The sequence below is a fragment of the Felis catus genome, chromosome C1 (assembly GCF_018350175.1).
Source record: "Felis catus isolate Fca126 chromosome C1, F.catus_Fca126_mat1.0, whole genome shotgun sequence".
NCBI lineage: Eukaryota > Metazoa > Chordata > Mammalia > Carnivora > Felidae > Felis > Felis catus.
In genome coordinates this window covers 39652232-39669164 of record NC_058375.1, presented here as the reverse complement: position 1 = coordinate 39669164, position 16933 = coordinate 39652232, and the positions used below count along the sequence as shown (strand labels likewise).

At 36.7% G+C, this 16933-nt stretch overlaps 2 protein-coding genes across 10 annotated transcripts in view; one reads left to right on the top strand and one right to left on the bottom strand.

Moving 5' to 3' along the window:
- LOC101099137 (AGBL carboxypeptidase 4) overlaps nucleotides 1–16933 on the top strand; it is a 1457496-nt gene that overhangs the window by 217124 nt on the left and 1223439 nt on the right. The window lies entirely within an intron of this gene.
- LOC101085304 (60S ribosomal protein L21-like) lies at nucleotides 4761–5334 on the bottom strand. The gene has a single exon (XM_045034766.1). The coding sequence runs from the start codon at nucleotides 5273–5275 to the stop codon at nucleotides 4793–4795; it is 483 nt and encodes a 160-aa protein (XP_044890701.1). The 5' UTR covers nucleotides 5276–5334; the 3' UTR covers nucleotides 4761–4792.

Genomic DNA, 16933 nt, shown 5'->3' with positions numbered 1-16933 from the left:
GAGCCCAAATCAAGAGTCAGCCACTTAACTGACTGAGCCACCTAGGTGCCCCAGATGTATATTTTTAAAATAATTCTACATGTGCCAAAATTTCCCATATGTCTAGAGATGCAATTGCTGAGTTAAAAGGTAGCAACATCTTCTGTTTACTGCTAAAGCACTCACTTAGGTCATTGTAATATACTTGCTATCAGTTGTTTATGAGAGTTCTCATTTCTCTGCTATTTTTGTACTTAGTGTTGTCAGGTTTTTTATATTTTTGCCAATCTGATTCATATTATATGGTATATCATTGTGGTTTTCATTTTCAATTACATGTCTCCTTATGAACTCTCATATATTTATTGGTATTTCAGATTTCTCATCTGTGAATTACCTTCTCATTTACACATTGCATTTAAAATTGTATTGTTAGACTTATTTTGCTATTTCAAGGATTTCTTCAGATAGTTTTGATATTCTTCTATTTTACATTCGATATTTGTTTATGGCAAATACCTTTGAGCAAAAATTCAAAATGCTAACATAACCAGATTTATCTAGCCTTTTTTTGGGTTTATGCTTTTCATATCTGGTCAAATGAGTACTTTCCTAAATCAAGATTATGTTAATTTTGAAAATAAGTAAAGTTTTCTTTGTGTATTTTGTGCTTGAATTCACATGGAATTGATTTTTACATGTAATATGAGATAAGGATCTAATTTTCCCCAATATGCATAATGAATTTTTCCAGCACTACTGAGTAAATTGTTCATTTCCCCTATTTTGTAATGCCATCTCTGTTACACATAGAATTTCATATATGCCTGTCCATTTTGCATCTACTTTTTTTCTATTTTATTTGACTGTCCCTGTGCAGTAATGCCTTAGTGTATGAATTACTGTATTCCTAAAATAATTCATAATAGCTATTATGTTGAGTCTTCCTACCTTATTCTTGAAAAAAATGCTTTGGGTAAAATTATCCTGTTTTTCATCTATATTTTAATATTAATTTTGGGGTAAACTTTTTAAATTCTGGGGGAAAAACCTTTGCTGTAGTTCTGACTGTAGTAGCATTGACATTATAGATTATTTTGCATGTTGAGTTTTTCATTTTATAAATATAAGCATATCTTGTATGTGTCTCCATTTCTTCAGATCTTTTTATTTTTTATTTTATTTTTTAAATATAATTTATTGTAAAATTGGCTAACATACAGTGTGTACAGTGTGCTCTTGGTTTTGGGGGGTAGATTCCTGTGGTTCATCTCTTACATACAACATCCAGTGTTCATCCTAACAAGGGCCTCCTCAAAGCCCATCACCCATTCTCCCCACTTCCTTAATGCCCCTATCAACCCGTTTGCTGTCTGTATTTAAGAGTCTCTTATGGTTTGCCTCTCTTTCTGTTTGAAACTATTTTTCCCCTTCCCTTCCCACATGGTCTTCTGTTAAGTTTCTCAAGTTCCACATATGAGTGGAAACATATGATATGTTCAGATCTTTTTAAAAAATGCTCTTTTTAATTTTATTCTAGAGGTTTTTCAATCTTTTGTTAGTATATTTTTAAAAAGTATTTTATAGTTTTTATTGCCATTCTGGATGAATACTTTTTTGGTGTATTTTTAACTTATTTTTACTAATGTATGGAAATGCTAATGAATTTTATATGTTGATGTTTTTTCATCTAGTAAACATGCCAAACAGCCTTACTAATTCTGATAATTATAGAATCTTACATATTTTCTATGTAAATAAAAATGCTATATATTTGCAAATAAGGATAGCTTTGCCTCTTCTTTTCTAATTCTTGTGCTTTTTTTTCTTGTTTTACTGCATTGTCCATGATCTCAAGTATCATGTTTAATAGAAGTGATATAAAAGTAATCCTTTATTTGTATGGGAATGAGTATTCTAAATCCTAAACTTATGTGTTTCAAAGATTATCCACTTGTGAGCTGCCTTCCTCACTGTTAGCTTTTTTTCTTTTGTTTTTATTTGTTAGTATTTGTTTTTGTTTTTGTCTATAAAGTTAAATTTAGAGGGAAATAGTTTTGTTTAATTCCTTTTCTCCTACTGTGCTCACCCCTTCCTTTTTGCTTGCCTATTTCTGATTTCACAGGATATCCAATTAAAACCAAAAATTATGATGGCATTTTGAGGATTCTGTCTAGCACTGATACTGGAGTATCAAAGATCTGATCACCAAGGTAGAAGAAAACTTGTACAGGAGACTGCTTTTATCTTCTACTGAGACCTGAGGCAGTAGGTAGCAATAGTTCCTTAGCTTTCTTTCACATGTCACTGAACTCCATCCTACAGTCTGACTTAGACTGAAAGACTTAGTTTAGTCCATCACCCATGGTGAAACAATTTAATTGCTTTCACCACATAAGAACAGTTAAAAGATGAACTGAGGTATATTAAAAATCATAAGGGTTGATTTGAGCAAAAATTGATTCTAACTGGGCAGTGCCAAACCAGAAGTAGTTAGAAACACTCCATGGACAGGAGATAGGAGAAAGATTTTTATGGAGAACATACGGAAACAAAGCAAGAAAATTATTTGATTGGCTATAGTCTAAGTGGGAAAGCCTAGTTGGCTGTTTGTGTTTGGTTTGTCCTCAAGTTTAGATTTATTAACCTTGATGCATTACAGTCATAGATTTTTACTTGCTTAAATAGGCTACTAAAGAATTAGAGCCACTGCAGTCTAACAGACCTCTTCCTTTAATTAATAGAACAAAACTGTCATCTTGCCCTACGTCTTAATCTGGAGCCCAATAGGTTCATAGCTTCTACCTATATTCATTCTTGACTTCTTTTATTTCTGGCCCATGGAAATGTTCTTATTTTTTTAAACTTGGGTATATCTTTGTGGTTGTATATCTATAATTGCTATATATTTGGAGCAGAAAGAGTATATAAAATATGAAGATACTGAGTTATCCTGATCAGAAGTCAAAATATCTTTTTTCCCCAAAATATCTTTTTTTAAACAATATAATATCCAGTGTATTAATATCTCTCCAAATTTAATTTATTTGAAATTCAGATAATTTTAAAGAAGTGGAACAAGTGAAAAACACTGACGAACTAGTGCAAAGTGTTTGGAATAAAGTAAACTTTTTGGCAAGACTGGCTGGCTGGAGTTTGGGGGATATTGGATATATTGTGGTAGATGAGGCTAGAAATAAAGATAATGACAGCTTTGAGTATTTTGCTGAGTGAGCTATTGAGCACAGAATTAAAGAGGAGAGTGGTGTGGTTAGGTTTACATTTTCGAAAGATTACTCTGGCAGCAATATGGATGCTAGGTTAGTGGCATAGACCCAAGTAACAGGTAAAACAATTAGGTAAGAAATGAAGTCTTGACTAAAAGCAGTGCTATAAGGATGGAGAGTGATGTGGCTTTTCTTTTCTTCTGATCACATTTGACAAAATCAAGCTGTTTTCTGAGATTCTTCATTAAACTTCACAGAGTAATGGATTCTGGGAGGATTTTCCTATGCTGAGTGAGAGATAGAGCTAATTATGTACTCAAGAACAGCTATGTTTAGAAAAATAAAGATTATTTAAGAAAGAGGGAAAAAGGGAAATTAGAAATTTCTTTTGTAATAATTGATTTATGTTAGTTTAGCATTTTCTAGGATGAATGCCAGTATTTAAATAAGATTGGGGTATGAAAAGAAGCCCAAGCCTGTGTGAGTAGCATCTGAAATAAGACTGGGTTAGAAATCAGAGAACCAGAATTTGACTCCAACTTGATTTAATACAGTAATAGGCTGAAGTAAGTCATTTCCCATTTGGACACTATCCAATTTTCCTTTTATATAGAATGAACTCTAAGGTTTCTTACAAAAATTTTTAATGTTTATTTATTTTTGAGAGAGAGAGAGAGACAGAGACAGAGTGTGAGCAGAGTAGGGGCAGAGAGAGAGACACACCATCGGAGTCAGGCTCCAGGCTCTGAGCTGTCAGCCCAGAGCCCAATGTGGGGCTCGAACTCACGAACTGTGAGATCATGACCTGAGCTGAAGTTGGACGCTTAACCAACTGAGCCACCCAGGTGCCCCTAAGGTTTTTTCTAATACTCATCAGATCAAAAGTCTCTATTAAGTGTGTAGTCAATGGGAAATAATTCCAAATTTGCCTATTGATAAATCTTTTAAATGAGATTAATATTTAAATCTATAGACTTTGAATAAAGCAGATTATACTCCATCATGTGAGTAGACTTTATTCAACCAGTTGAAGGTTTTAAGAACAAAAGGACTGACTCCTCTGAAGAAGAAGGAACTTTGCCTATAGTCTTACTTTGAAGTCAAGTTCTAAGATTACCTGTTTACTGAGTTTTCAAGCCCGATGATCTACCCTGTAGATTTCGAATTTGCCAACCTCCACAGTCTTGTGAGCCAGTGCATTAAAATGTCTCTCTGTCTCTTTTTTTTTTTTTTAACATATTTTAACGTTTATTTTTGAGACTCTGGAGAGAGCACAAGCAGGGGAGGGCAGAGAGAGAGGGAGACACAGAATCCAAAGCAGGATCCAGGCTCTGAGCTGTCAGCACAGAGCCTGACACGGGGCTCAAACTCATGGACTGCAAGATCATGACCTGACCCAAAGTTGGATGCTTAACTGAGTCATCCAGGTGCCTCAAAACCCACAAAATTTGAGTAAAGCCATCCCCCAGTGAACTTGGATATAAGGTTTGCTTTAAATACTTCTTTGGGGAAGACAATACCACGCTGCTACTCAATTAAAAGAAACATTTTTACAGTCTTGACGTCTTTTATTTTTTTTACATTTATCACGCCATGAATTCATAGGGAATGGGTTCCAACAGCTCAGGCTCCTTTCCATTGGTTCTCACAAAGTGTGCTTCTCTGGGTGGGGCAGGCTGGTGCTTCAGTTGAACCCAAGTACCTTTCTCCTTGGCTTCCTTCTTTTTCTGATAATTTTCCTTCACACGCTTCAGGAAGCTGTCTCGGCTCTTTGAGTGCTTATTGTGTTCGATACGTACATTAATTCTCTTAGCAAGAATCTTGTCCTTAACTTGTTTGTTTACAACAATGCCAACAGCATGCTGGGTAACATTGTAGACTCTTCCAGTTTTGCCGTGGTAACATTTGTGGGGCATTCCTTTTTGAACAGTGCCCATTCCCTTGATGTCCACAATATCACCTTTCTTGTAGATTCGCATGTATGTTGCCAAAGGGACAACTCCATGTTTTCTAAAAGGCCTAGAGAACATATAGCGAGTACCTCTCCTCTTTCCCTTTGTGTTGGTCATTTTGGCGAATTACTGGAAGATGGCGGTTCCGGCCGAAAGGAAGCTCTCTCTCTCTCTCTTTCTGTCTGTCTCTCTCTTTCTCTGTCTCACATACACATAGACCCTATTGATTCTGTTTCCCTGGAGAACCCTGACTAAACTATTACAGCTGGATTTTGAACCTTTCTAGATAAAAAATAAATGTTTTATGTCATATTGGATACTTTGTGAAAATTATTTGCATCATCTGATTATGAAACATATGCCCTTATTTTAGGAACTATGGGAGATTTATCAATGAATAAGGTAGTATCTCTGTCCTCAGTGAGCTCACAATATAGTTGGGAAGACAAGGTTTAATATTGTGAAAAATTAAGTAATTACAGCTAAACTAAGGACAAAGAATATGAAAAAAATGATGAGGTCTATGGCTAGTTGACAAATATTAGTTTAGAGATTAAATGCTGTTAAGTACAGTTGATCATTGTGGGCTAGGAAAAGCTTAGGAAAGTAAGAAAGCCAACATTAATCAATTTTAACATGTACTTTCAGAGGATTCTGATACTTGGCTCTTGTGGGTTTAGGCATTGTTACCTAAACTATTTTTTTAGTCAGAATTTCTCAGAGGTAATAATTGTCCCATAGTTATACAACTTTAAGAAGTAGAGTCTGAAAAATGTATCCCTATTTCCACTAGCCTATGCTGCAGAGATAATGTCATGGAGGTGAGACTGTAGTACCATCTTGAGATTTAGGTAGTCTGTTTGCAGTAGGACTCAATTCTGGTTTCCTTTTCTTTAGAAGAGTTTGTGTAAAAGCAATGAGGAAAAAGTCCTTGACAAAAAGGTGGGAAGATAGCACATTAATTTATTCTTGAGTTATCAAATCCTTGAATAAACCTATAAAAGTATGCTGTAAAGTGAGTTTGACTGACTTATAGACATTGGATTTGGCCTCCAGCTCTGTCCATAGCTGACCTGCTCTCCACATTTTAAGTAGCATAATGGAGCACAGTATTTTCTTATTCTAGAAATATTTCTTCATTATTTATAGTGTGGGGGATTGTTCTTGATTCAATTTGTGGGAGTCTGCTGAACGTGATTATAACTTACAGTTAATTTTTGTCTTATATATACTTTGTTTTATCATCAATATGTTAAACACAAATTTTATGATCTCAGTTAAAGGCAATTAATATTGGAGCTGGAAAACTCCTTGGAAATACATCAGTTTGTCAGAACTGGCTTGGTTAAGGATAAAGCCCAAAGTATCTGATAAGAATTGATTTTCCTTTCTCTATAAGATATTTAAAGACTTCATCAGCTATTGGTTCACCCAGACAGGTTGCAATTCATTCACTTGATTTTCAAAATATTCATAGTTAGCATATCACCAAAAATATGATTCCTCTACTTACCTTCCTAAGCAATGTCAAGGTGCTAGTTGGGACTGAACTGAATATAAAAATTACAAATAAAAGAGCCCAAACAGTGGGATATAAAATACTATTAATGAAAGCCTTCTTGATAAAACAGGGATAAGGATACTTAGTTGGTCAATTAGGATAGATCTTGGCATAAGACCTTGAGAAACCAGAACTTTTATCCAAAGTGTGATCAGGGTACTGAGTCAGTAGGAGATCAGGACATTTGAAGAGTAGTTGAGGGAGTTGGAGGTGTTGAGTTTCAAGAAGAGACAATTTCACTTGAATATGATGATTATCATTAAGTATTTACAGTTCTTTCATGGAGAAAAGGAGTGAAATTTTTCTGCATGAATTCAGAAAGCCTAACTCAAATTAATGTATAGAGGCAAATTTCAGTCTAAGGTAAGTAATTATGTAAATAAAAGTTGTTTAATGGACACAGCTTTCCAGGAATGCATTTATCTATAAGTGTTGATGGCATGCAAACAGAGATACTGAGGATACATTGGTCAATAAATACCGTGTGCCTGATAAAATTGAAGAATTCATTAATTGAATGAACAAGTCAAGAATTTACTGTGTGATACTGGATGACTATGTCTGAGTTGCTGTAGCAAGTATTATTGTACTGGTTGGAAGTTAAAGAGTTAACACTCTTTCTTCCTGAAATTCTATCAATATGGTTACTTTTTTTGGCTTACTCTCCATCCTTTCTTGAGACTCTTTCATTTACTTCTTTTTAATTTTGTGATGTCTCATGTCTCTTTATAGTCATCCATAATCTGTAATTATCTTAAAAATTATAACATGCCATTATTTTTCCTGAAGAAAGTGTATTTGATAAACTTTTACTGGCAATGTGGTGTAGCAAAAAAAAAACATGGGCTTTGTAGTTAACCAAATTTGAGTTAAATCATCAGCTCCACCATGTAAAAGTTGTATAATCTTGACAAATTCCTTCATACCTTGGTGTTTCAGTTTTCTTATTTGAAAAAATCATTTACTCAGAAAGTGTTGTTGAACATATATTATGCATCAGCTGGTATGTTAGTTATTGGGATATACCCATGAACAAAATAATGGTCTTGCCTTCATAAAACTTACATTCTTTTAGAAGAGAAAGATTATAAATACTAGACAAAAAATAAGTCATTTAGCACATTAGAAGGTTATAGAAGCTATGGGGGAGAAAAGTAGGGCAGAGTAGTAAGAGTGGATGGTAATGGGATGGGGTGAAAGGCAGATTGAATGCTAAATAGGATGGCTGGGGAGCCCTTATAAGGTGAGATATGAGCAAAGGCTTAATGTTGATAGAGTTAGCTCTAAAGAATTTGGGAGAAGCAAAGCAAAGCATTAGAGTCTCAGAGGTGGGACTGTGCTTAAATAGTTCTAGGGTCAGTAAGCAGGCCTGTGTGACTGAAGCAGAGGAGTAAGGGAGAGTTTACAGTAGGAAATGAGTTCAGAGAGGTAGAAGTGAAGGTGTGGCAGATCATATGGTCTTTGCATATGTCATATGTGAGGATGTTGGCTTTTACTTTGAAGAAAATGGAGAACTAAAGGAAATTTTGAATGAAGGAGTCACCTGAGTGATCTTATATTTTGGAGTGTTTACTGGGGAAGGGCCTAAAGAGAGACAAGTGTAGAAGCAGAGATACTTATTAGGAGGCTGTTGCAGTAATCCATATTAGAGGTAATGGTGGCTTAAATTAGGTTGGTGGCAATGAAATTTGTGAGAAATGGTCTGGATATATTGAAATGGAAATAAAACCTACTTTAAAAGGTTATTCTAAGAATTAAAGACTGAATGTGTATTAAACACAAAGTGCCTGGTACCGTGCATAGTATATTATTATCAGTATGTTAGCTATTGTTATTAATAAGGCATGAAATACCATGTAGAATCTGATTTAGTCCTTCAACATAATTGACTTTATCCTTTTTTGGGGGGGTGGGTAGGAGGAGTACAATTAACATACAATATTATATTGGGTTCAGGTGTGCAAAATAGTGATTTTACATTTGTTCACATTGAGAAATGATCATAGTAAATCTAGTTACCATCAGTCATCATACAAAGCTAATACCATATTATTGACTGTATTCCACATGCTATAAATTACATCTCTCTAGCTTATTTATTTTATAACTGGAAGTTTGTACTTCTTGATCCTCTTCACCAATTTAATCCTCCCTCAAAGCAGTCAATAATCTGTTTACTCTGTTAATGAGTCTGGGTTTTGTTTTGGTTTGGTTTGTTTATTTTTAGATTCCATGTATAAGTGAAATCATGAGGTATTTGTATTTCTCTTAGCGTAATGCCATCAAGGTCCATCCAGGTTGTTGCGAATAGCAACATTTCATTCAATTTTGTTACTGGTTATGCGTCTGTTCAAATTTTCTATTGCTTCCAATTTGTTGGCATATAATTGCTCATAATATTTTCTTATTATTGTTTGTATTTCTGCAGTGTTGGTTGTGAGCTCTCCTCTTTCATTCATGATTTTATTCATTTGGGTCCTTTTCTCTTTCTTTTGATCAATCTGGCTATCAATTTTGTTTATTTTCAATTTTGTTGATAATCTGGTTTATCAATTTTGTTAATTCAAGGAAGCATCTCCTGGTTTCACTGATGTGTTCTACTGTGTTTTTTTTTTTTTTTTTAATATCCATGATTTCTGGTCTAATGTTTATTATGTCCCTTCTTCTGCTGAGTTTGGGCTTTCTTTGTTGTTCTTTTTCCAGCTTTTTAAGGTGTAGGGTTAGGTTTTGTATCTGAAACCTTTCTTCCTTCTTTAGGAAGGCCTGGACTGCTATATACTTCCCTCTTATGACTGACTTTGCTGCATCCCAGAGGTTTTGGGCTGTCGTGTTTTCATTTTCATTGGTTTCCATGTACTTTTTAATTTCCTCTTCAACTTCTTGGTTAACGCATTCATTCTTTAGTAGGATGTTCTTTAATCTCCAAGTATCATGGTCTTTCCAAATTTTGTCTTATGGTTGATTTTGAGTTTCCTAGTGTTGTGGTCTGAAAATATTCAAGGTATGATATTGATCTTTTTGTACTTGTTGAGGGGTGATTTGTGACCCAGTATGTGATCTATTATGGAGAACATTCCATGTGCACTCAAGAAGAATGTGTATTCTTCTGCTTTAGGAAGAAATGTTATGAATATATCTGGTAATTCCATATGATACAGTGTGTCATTCAAAGCCATTGTTTCCTTGTTGATTTTCTGCTTACATAATCTGTCCAATGTTGTAAGTGAGGTGTTGAATTCTCCTACTATTAGGGTATTATTGTCAATGACTTTCTTTATGTTGGTGATTAATTGATGTATATATTTGGGTGCTTCACTTCAGGGCATAAATATTTACAATTCTTAGATCTAATTGGTGGTCAGACTCCTTAATTATGATATAATGCCCTTCATCTCTTGTTACAGTCTTTATTTTAAAATCTAGTTTGTCTGAGGTAAGTATGGCTAATCCGGCTTTCCTTTGATGACCATTAGCATGATAGATGGTTCTTGATCCCCTTACTTTCAATCTGAACGTGTCTTTAGGTCTAAAATGTGTCTCTTGTCAACAGCATATATGTGGGTCTTATTTTCTTATCCATTCTGTTACCACATGTCTTTTGATTGGAGTGTTTAGTCCATTGACAGTTAGAGTGAGCACTGAAAGGTATGAATTTAGTGCCACTGTGTTACCTGTAGAATTGGTGTTTCTGGTGATGTTCTCTTGTCCATTCTAGTCTTTGTTGCTTTTGGTTTTTTTGTGTTATTTTGTCTTTTCTCCATTCAGAGTCCTCATTAAAATTTCTTGCTAGGCTGGCTTAGTGGTCACAAGCTCCTTTCGTTTTTGTTTGGGAAACTTTATCTCTCCTTCCATTTAGAAAGGTACTCTTGCTGGATAAAGAATTATTGGTTGCATATTTTTGTGATTCAGCACGTTGATTATATCCTGCCACTCCTTTCTTGTCTGCCAATTTTCTGTGGATAGGTCTGCTGCAAACCTGATCTGTTTTCTCTTATAGGTTAAGGACTTTTTTCTCTTTCTGCTTTCATAATTCTTTCCTTGTCAGTGTATTTTGTGCTTTTGACTATGATATGCCTTGGTGATGGTTGATTCTTGTTGAATCTAATGGGAGTTCTCTGTGCTTCTTGGATTTTGAGGTCTGTGTTCTTCACCAGATTAGGAAAGGTTTCCACTATAATTTGCTTCCATAAAGCTTTTGTCCCTTTTTTCCTTCTTCATCTTTTAGGACTCCTATGATTCCGATGTTATTCCTTTGTAATGAATCACTGAGTTTTTTATGTCTTGTATGTGCTTGGAGGGCATAGTTGGGTGGGGCTTGGTGTAATGACTTCACTCTCCACTAGGTGGCACTGCTTAACTTACTGGGGTGAATCAGTATGCTGGCATGCACCTGCATGGGAGCGGTGGAAATGACTTCACCCAGCTCCCTAGTCTCTTGCTCAGATATTTCATGCACTCACTGTTTGGTGAAAGTACCCACCCTTTGTCTCAGGCTTCTATCCATGTTCACCGCCTCTACCCTGTCCACGTTCATGCCATCTGTCTGCCAGGCAGCACCTACCTCCAGAGTTTTATCTTAGATGGGGTTGTGTTTCAAAACTCCACACTTCAGAGACACCCTTCCCCCATCCCCTGATGCTTGGACATGTGCTGACTCTATGGGGGAGGGTCTAGCTGAGCAATGGCCGGGTGCTGGCTTGCCCCAGAGAACATTTGCGTGATCACACAGTGGCAGAGGTTCAGAGATGATGGCAAATCTTAACACATACCCTGTGCCAGGTTTCACCTCACTCTTGTGTCTTTGTCCCACTACCAGCAAACATGGCTGCTCTCTGGGGTCCGCTGGAAGCTTTACCTGTGGGGAGGCCATATGGCCTCTACCAAATGCACTCTAAGCAGCGGAACTGCTTCTCCCTGTGAGACACACAGACTCCTCAGGCCCTGCTACCTGCTCCTGGGGATTCGACCTACTTCCTCACTAGAGTACCGGCAGGCACTGTGCTCTGGAACTTCAGACTCTGTGCTCCACTTTTTATAGAATCCTGATCATATTGAAACCCTCTCCTTTATTCCTGTCCATGTTTTTAGGGAACAGATTTATTGTTCAATTCCCTGCAGGTGTTTTTACTCTTTTTCTCTCTTTTTCTCTAGCCATTTTTGGGAGCGTGCCATACTCTCCCCCTTTCTCTTTCTCTGCCCTCTCTCCCCCAAAACAGCTCCCTACACTCTGTGACTTTTCTCTCCCCCAGTTCACCTCTCTGCATCACATACCTGGCAAGTCCTGTGGCTCAAGTTATGCAGATCATTGTGTTAATTTTCAGATCAATTTCCTAGGTGCTCAATGTGGTTTGGTGCTGATCTAGTTGCATTTTGGGGACGAGAAATGGTCAGGGTCTCCATGATGCTGCGCCATCTTAACTGGTGTGATATGATATCTTACTGAGGTTTTGAGTTGATTTTCCGTGATGATTACTGATGATAAACATCTTCTCATGAGTCTGTTGACCATCTGTATGTTTTTACTGGAAAATTGTCTATTTAGATACCTGACCATTTTTTTTTCTTTTCAAATTTTTATTGAAATTATAGTTAGTTAACATGCATTCTAATACTGTTTTTGGGAGTAGAATTCAGTGATCCATCACTTACACATAACACCCAGTGTTCATCCCAGCCAGAGTGCTTAAAAATACCCATCATCTATCTAGCCCATCCCTCACCCACCTTACTCCTTCAAACCTTAGTTTGTTATCTATCTTTAAGAGTCTCTTATGGTTGGAGCTAGAGTGTATTATGCTAAGTGATATAAGTCAGTCAGAGACAGACAAATACCATATGATTTCACTCATGTGAAATTTAAGAAATAAAACAGATGAACATATGAGAGGGGGGAAAAGAGAGGGACCCCTGACTAGTTTTTAATCAGATTTTTTGTTTTCTGGTTGATAAGTTCTTTATATATTTTGGATATTATCCTCTTGGGGCACCTGGGTGGCTCGCTCAGTAGGTTAAGTGTCAAAGTCTTCACTTTGGCTCAGATGATGATCTCAGGGTTTGTGAGTTTGAGCCTCGAGTTGAACTCTGTGCTGACAGTGTGGATCCTGCTTGGGATTCTCTGTCTCCATCTCTTTCTGGCCCTTACCCAGTTGTGCTCTCTCTCTTTATCTCTCTGTCAAAAATAAGTAAACATTAAAACAATATTCTGTGATTATTATCCCCTTAGCAGATGTATGATCTGTAAATATCTTCTTTCATTCAGTAGGCTTACTTTTCATTTTGTTGATAGTTTCTTTAACTGTTGATAATTTTTGCAGTTTCATGTAGTTCTACTTGTTTATTTTTGCTTTTGTTTCCCTTGCGTTTGGAGTCATATTAAAAAAAATTTTAGTAAGATCATTGTCAAGGAACTTACTACTGGGGGTTTTATGGTTTTGGGTCTTAAAGTCATTATTCCATTTTGAGTTAATTTTTGAATATGGTATAAAATAGTGTTCTGGTTTTACTCTTTTCCATATGGTTGTACAATTTTTTTCTAGCACTATTGAAGGGACTGTTCTTCCCCCATTGTATATTCCTGCCTCCTTAGTCATAAAACTAATTGAACATATATGTGTGGGTTTATTTCTGGGTTTTCAATTATATTCCATTGATTTATGTTACCTGTTTTTATGTAAATATCATAGTATTTTGGTTACTAGCACTTTGTAGTATAGTTTGAAATCAGGGAGCATGATACCTCTAGGTTTGCTCTTTGTAAAATTATTTTAGCTGTTCTGTGGTCTTTTGTGTTTCTGTATAAATTTCAGAAATATTTTCTACCTTTGTGAAGTTGTTATTGGAATTTTGATAGGAATTGCATTGAATCTGTAGATGCTTTGAGTAGAATCAATATTTAATATTAATTTATCCAATCCATGAACATCTTTGTATTTATTTGCATCTTTATTTATATCCTTATATTTATTTGTGTCTTCTTCAGATTCTTTCAACAATATCTTAAAATTTCAGTGGTCTTTCGCCTCCTTGGCTAAATTTATTCCTAGGTATCTTATTTTTTTTGATGCAATTATAAATGGGTTTTAAAAAATTGTCTCTTGCTGATAGTTAATTATTAATATATAAAAATAGTATAATTTGGTGTAGGAGGAGCTAAGAAAGTGTTGCAGTAGGAGGACCCCTAGGCTTGCCTCATTCCTCAAACACAGCTAGATAACTCTCAAATCATTCTGAATATCCAAGAAATCAACATGACGACTTGCTAGAAATGCACATCTCTAGGGAGAAAAGAGGCCACATCAAGGAATGTAGGAAGTGTGGAGACATGGATTTAGGGAGAAATAGATCGTGGGTGCTGTGGAGGGGAGGGAGCCCTGCTCCTAGAGTAAGATGAGAGAGGGTGGAATGCACAAAGATACAGCAAGGACAACCCTTCCCCAAAGCCAGTGGCTGGGAAAGTTAGGTGGGCTGATTGTCGTGAATTTTTGCAATCAGTGGGGCTGAAAGACTGGAGTTTTAGAGGTCTGTGGGATTGGCTGGGATAGAGATCTCGGTGTGTTTCTCTATCCCTATAGGGAAGGCAGACAAGCAACCCTGGGAAAGATGGCACAATCAGAGGATTGCCTAAGGTGCACAGGGGGAGATTGTTGCCTCTTCTTGGAGCCCATCCATGAGAGGTGGCATTGCCTCTCCAGGGACAAAAGAGCAGGCAGGTGCCATTTCACTCCCCTGACCCTCAGCATAGGCAGAGACACATTTGCTGAGGATGGCTAATCCAGACACTGACTGTGTACCTTCCTTTATTCCAAATCCCACACCCCTGCACTCTGTCATGACTGCCCTTCTTGGTCAAACCTGTATGAATCCCAGTGTGAGGAGACCCTTCCCCAGAAGACCAGGGTAGGTCCCCACCACTGCAGGTCCCTAATGTTTGGAGTTTTAAAAGTCAGCAGACTTGGCTGGGATAAAGCCCAAAGTACCCTGTGGTGTTCCAGACAGTCAAGCAACCTGGGGAGAGTGTGGAAACAACAATCTGAAAAACGCTTGAGACAGATGAGGGGAAATTATTTGCTCTTCTGGGAGGGCTTCCCTGAGAGCAGCAAGCACAGACTTCCCTCTATAGGGACAAAGGAGCTGGCTGACACCATTTCCCACCCCCACCCTTCAGCATAAACCATTTGTAGTAAACAGCACAGTGCCAACGCTGGGAGTCTAACCTGCTTACACCAAGTCCTGCCCCTTGTGCTCTGCTGTTACCAAATTTTTTGGGCAAGTGTGTGTGATGAACCGTGAAGTGGTCCTTTCCCCCAGATGATCAGTACAAACACCCATATGCATGTCTATTGACCATAGAGTTCTGCAAAGCTTCAGTTCTACTGGAAATAGAATAGCATCAGGAATCATTTGACAAGGAGACAAGAACACCTAGTTAGAACATGCCACACTCTGGCCAAGGTCCAAACACTGCCCACTGCAGACAAGGAGAACCTCTGCAGACAACTGATCTGAGGGAAAGAGCAGTCAAAGCACATCAGCAGAGTGCATGCAGCTCACACAATAGACACTTCCTGAAACAGCAGTCCCCAGACCTTATAAGACTTATCCTTCATAAACCCATAACTCTCAGGAGCAGGAAACATAACAGGATTTTCTGATACAGAGAAGAAGACAGAGACCTACACAAGATGCCAAAATGAAGGAAATCATCCCCAGAGAAAGAACAAGATAAGGTCACGGCCAGGGATCTAATCAAAACAGGTTAAAGTATTATGCATGATGCAGAATATTTTTAATAGAATAATTAGAATAATTACATTGTTTTAGATTTATTTATTTATTTTGAAAGAGAGTGAGAGAGACAGAAGGAGGAGGAGAGAGAATCCCAAGCAGGCTTCACACCAGCAGTGCAGAGCCCGACATGGGGCTTGAACTCACGAACTGTGAGATCATGACTTGAACTGAAACCAAGAATTGGACGTTTAACCAATTGACCCACCCAGGTACCCCTGTATGATGCAGAATTTAAAGCAACAATGAAAATGATACTCACTGCTTCAGAAAAGAATGGAAAACTTCAGGGATACCATTATCACAGAGATAAAACAGCAAAAAATTCAGGCAGAAATGAAAAATTCAATAACTCATATTTAAAAAAGGCTGGATGTCATGACCACAAGGATGGAAGAAGCAGAAGAACAAATAAGTAATACAGAAGATAGGATTATGGAAAATAATGGAGCTGAACAAAATAGAGAAAGAAGAAGAAAGAAGAAAGAAGAAAGATTACAAGAGTAGACTTAGGGAACTCAGTGACTCCATCAAATGTAATAATATTCATATAATAGGAGTCTCAGAAGAAGAGATAGAAAAGGGGGCAGAAAGATTATTTGAGGAAATAATAGCGGAAACATTCCCTAATCTGGGGAAGGAAACAGACATCCAGATCCAGGAGGCATAGAGAACTCCCATCAAAATCAATAAAAGCAGGCCAACATCAAGACATATTGTAGTTAATTTGCAATGTACAGTGATAAAAAAAAATTGTAAAAAGATCAAGATGAAGTCCCTAACTTATAAAGAAGACCCATAAAGGTAACCAGCAGTTATCTCCACAGAAACTTGGAATTGCAGAAGGGAGTGGCATGATATATTCAAAGTACTGAATGGGAAAAATTGGCAGGCAAGTATATTCTTTCCAGTAAGTCTGTCATTCAGACTATAGGGAGATAAAGAGTTTCCGAGACAAAAACTAAAGGAGTTCATGTCTCCTAAACAAGCCATGAAAGGGGACTCTTTGGGAAGAAAAGACCAAAAGTGATAAAGACTAGAAAATAACAGAGAAAATCTTTAGAAACAATGGCAAAGTAGTAATAAAATGATACTAAATACATACATATCAATAGTTACTCTGAATGTAAATGGACTGAATGCTCTCATCAAAAGACATGGGGTGTCAAAATGGATAAAAAAGAGAAGACCCATCTATATGCTGCCTATAAGAGACTCCTTTTAGAACTAAACACACCTGATGAAAGTGAGGGGATAAAGAAACATTTATCATGCAAATGTGGGTCAAAAGAAAGCCAGAGTAGCAATACTTCTATCAGACACACTAGATTTTATTTTATTTTATTTTATTTTATTTTATTTTATTTTATTTTATTTTATTTTATTTTATTTTATTTTATTTTATTTAAATATGAAATTTATTCTCAAAT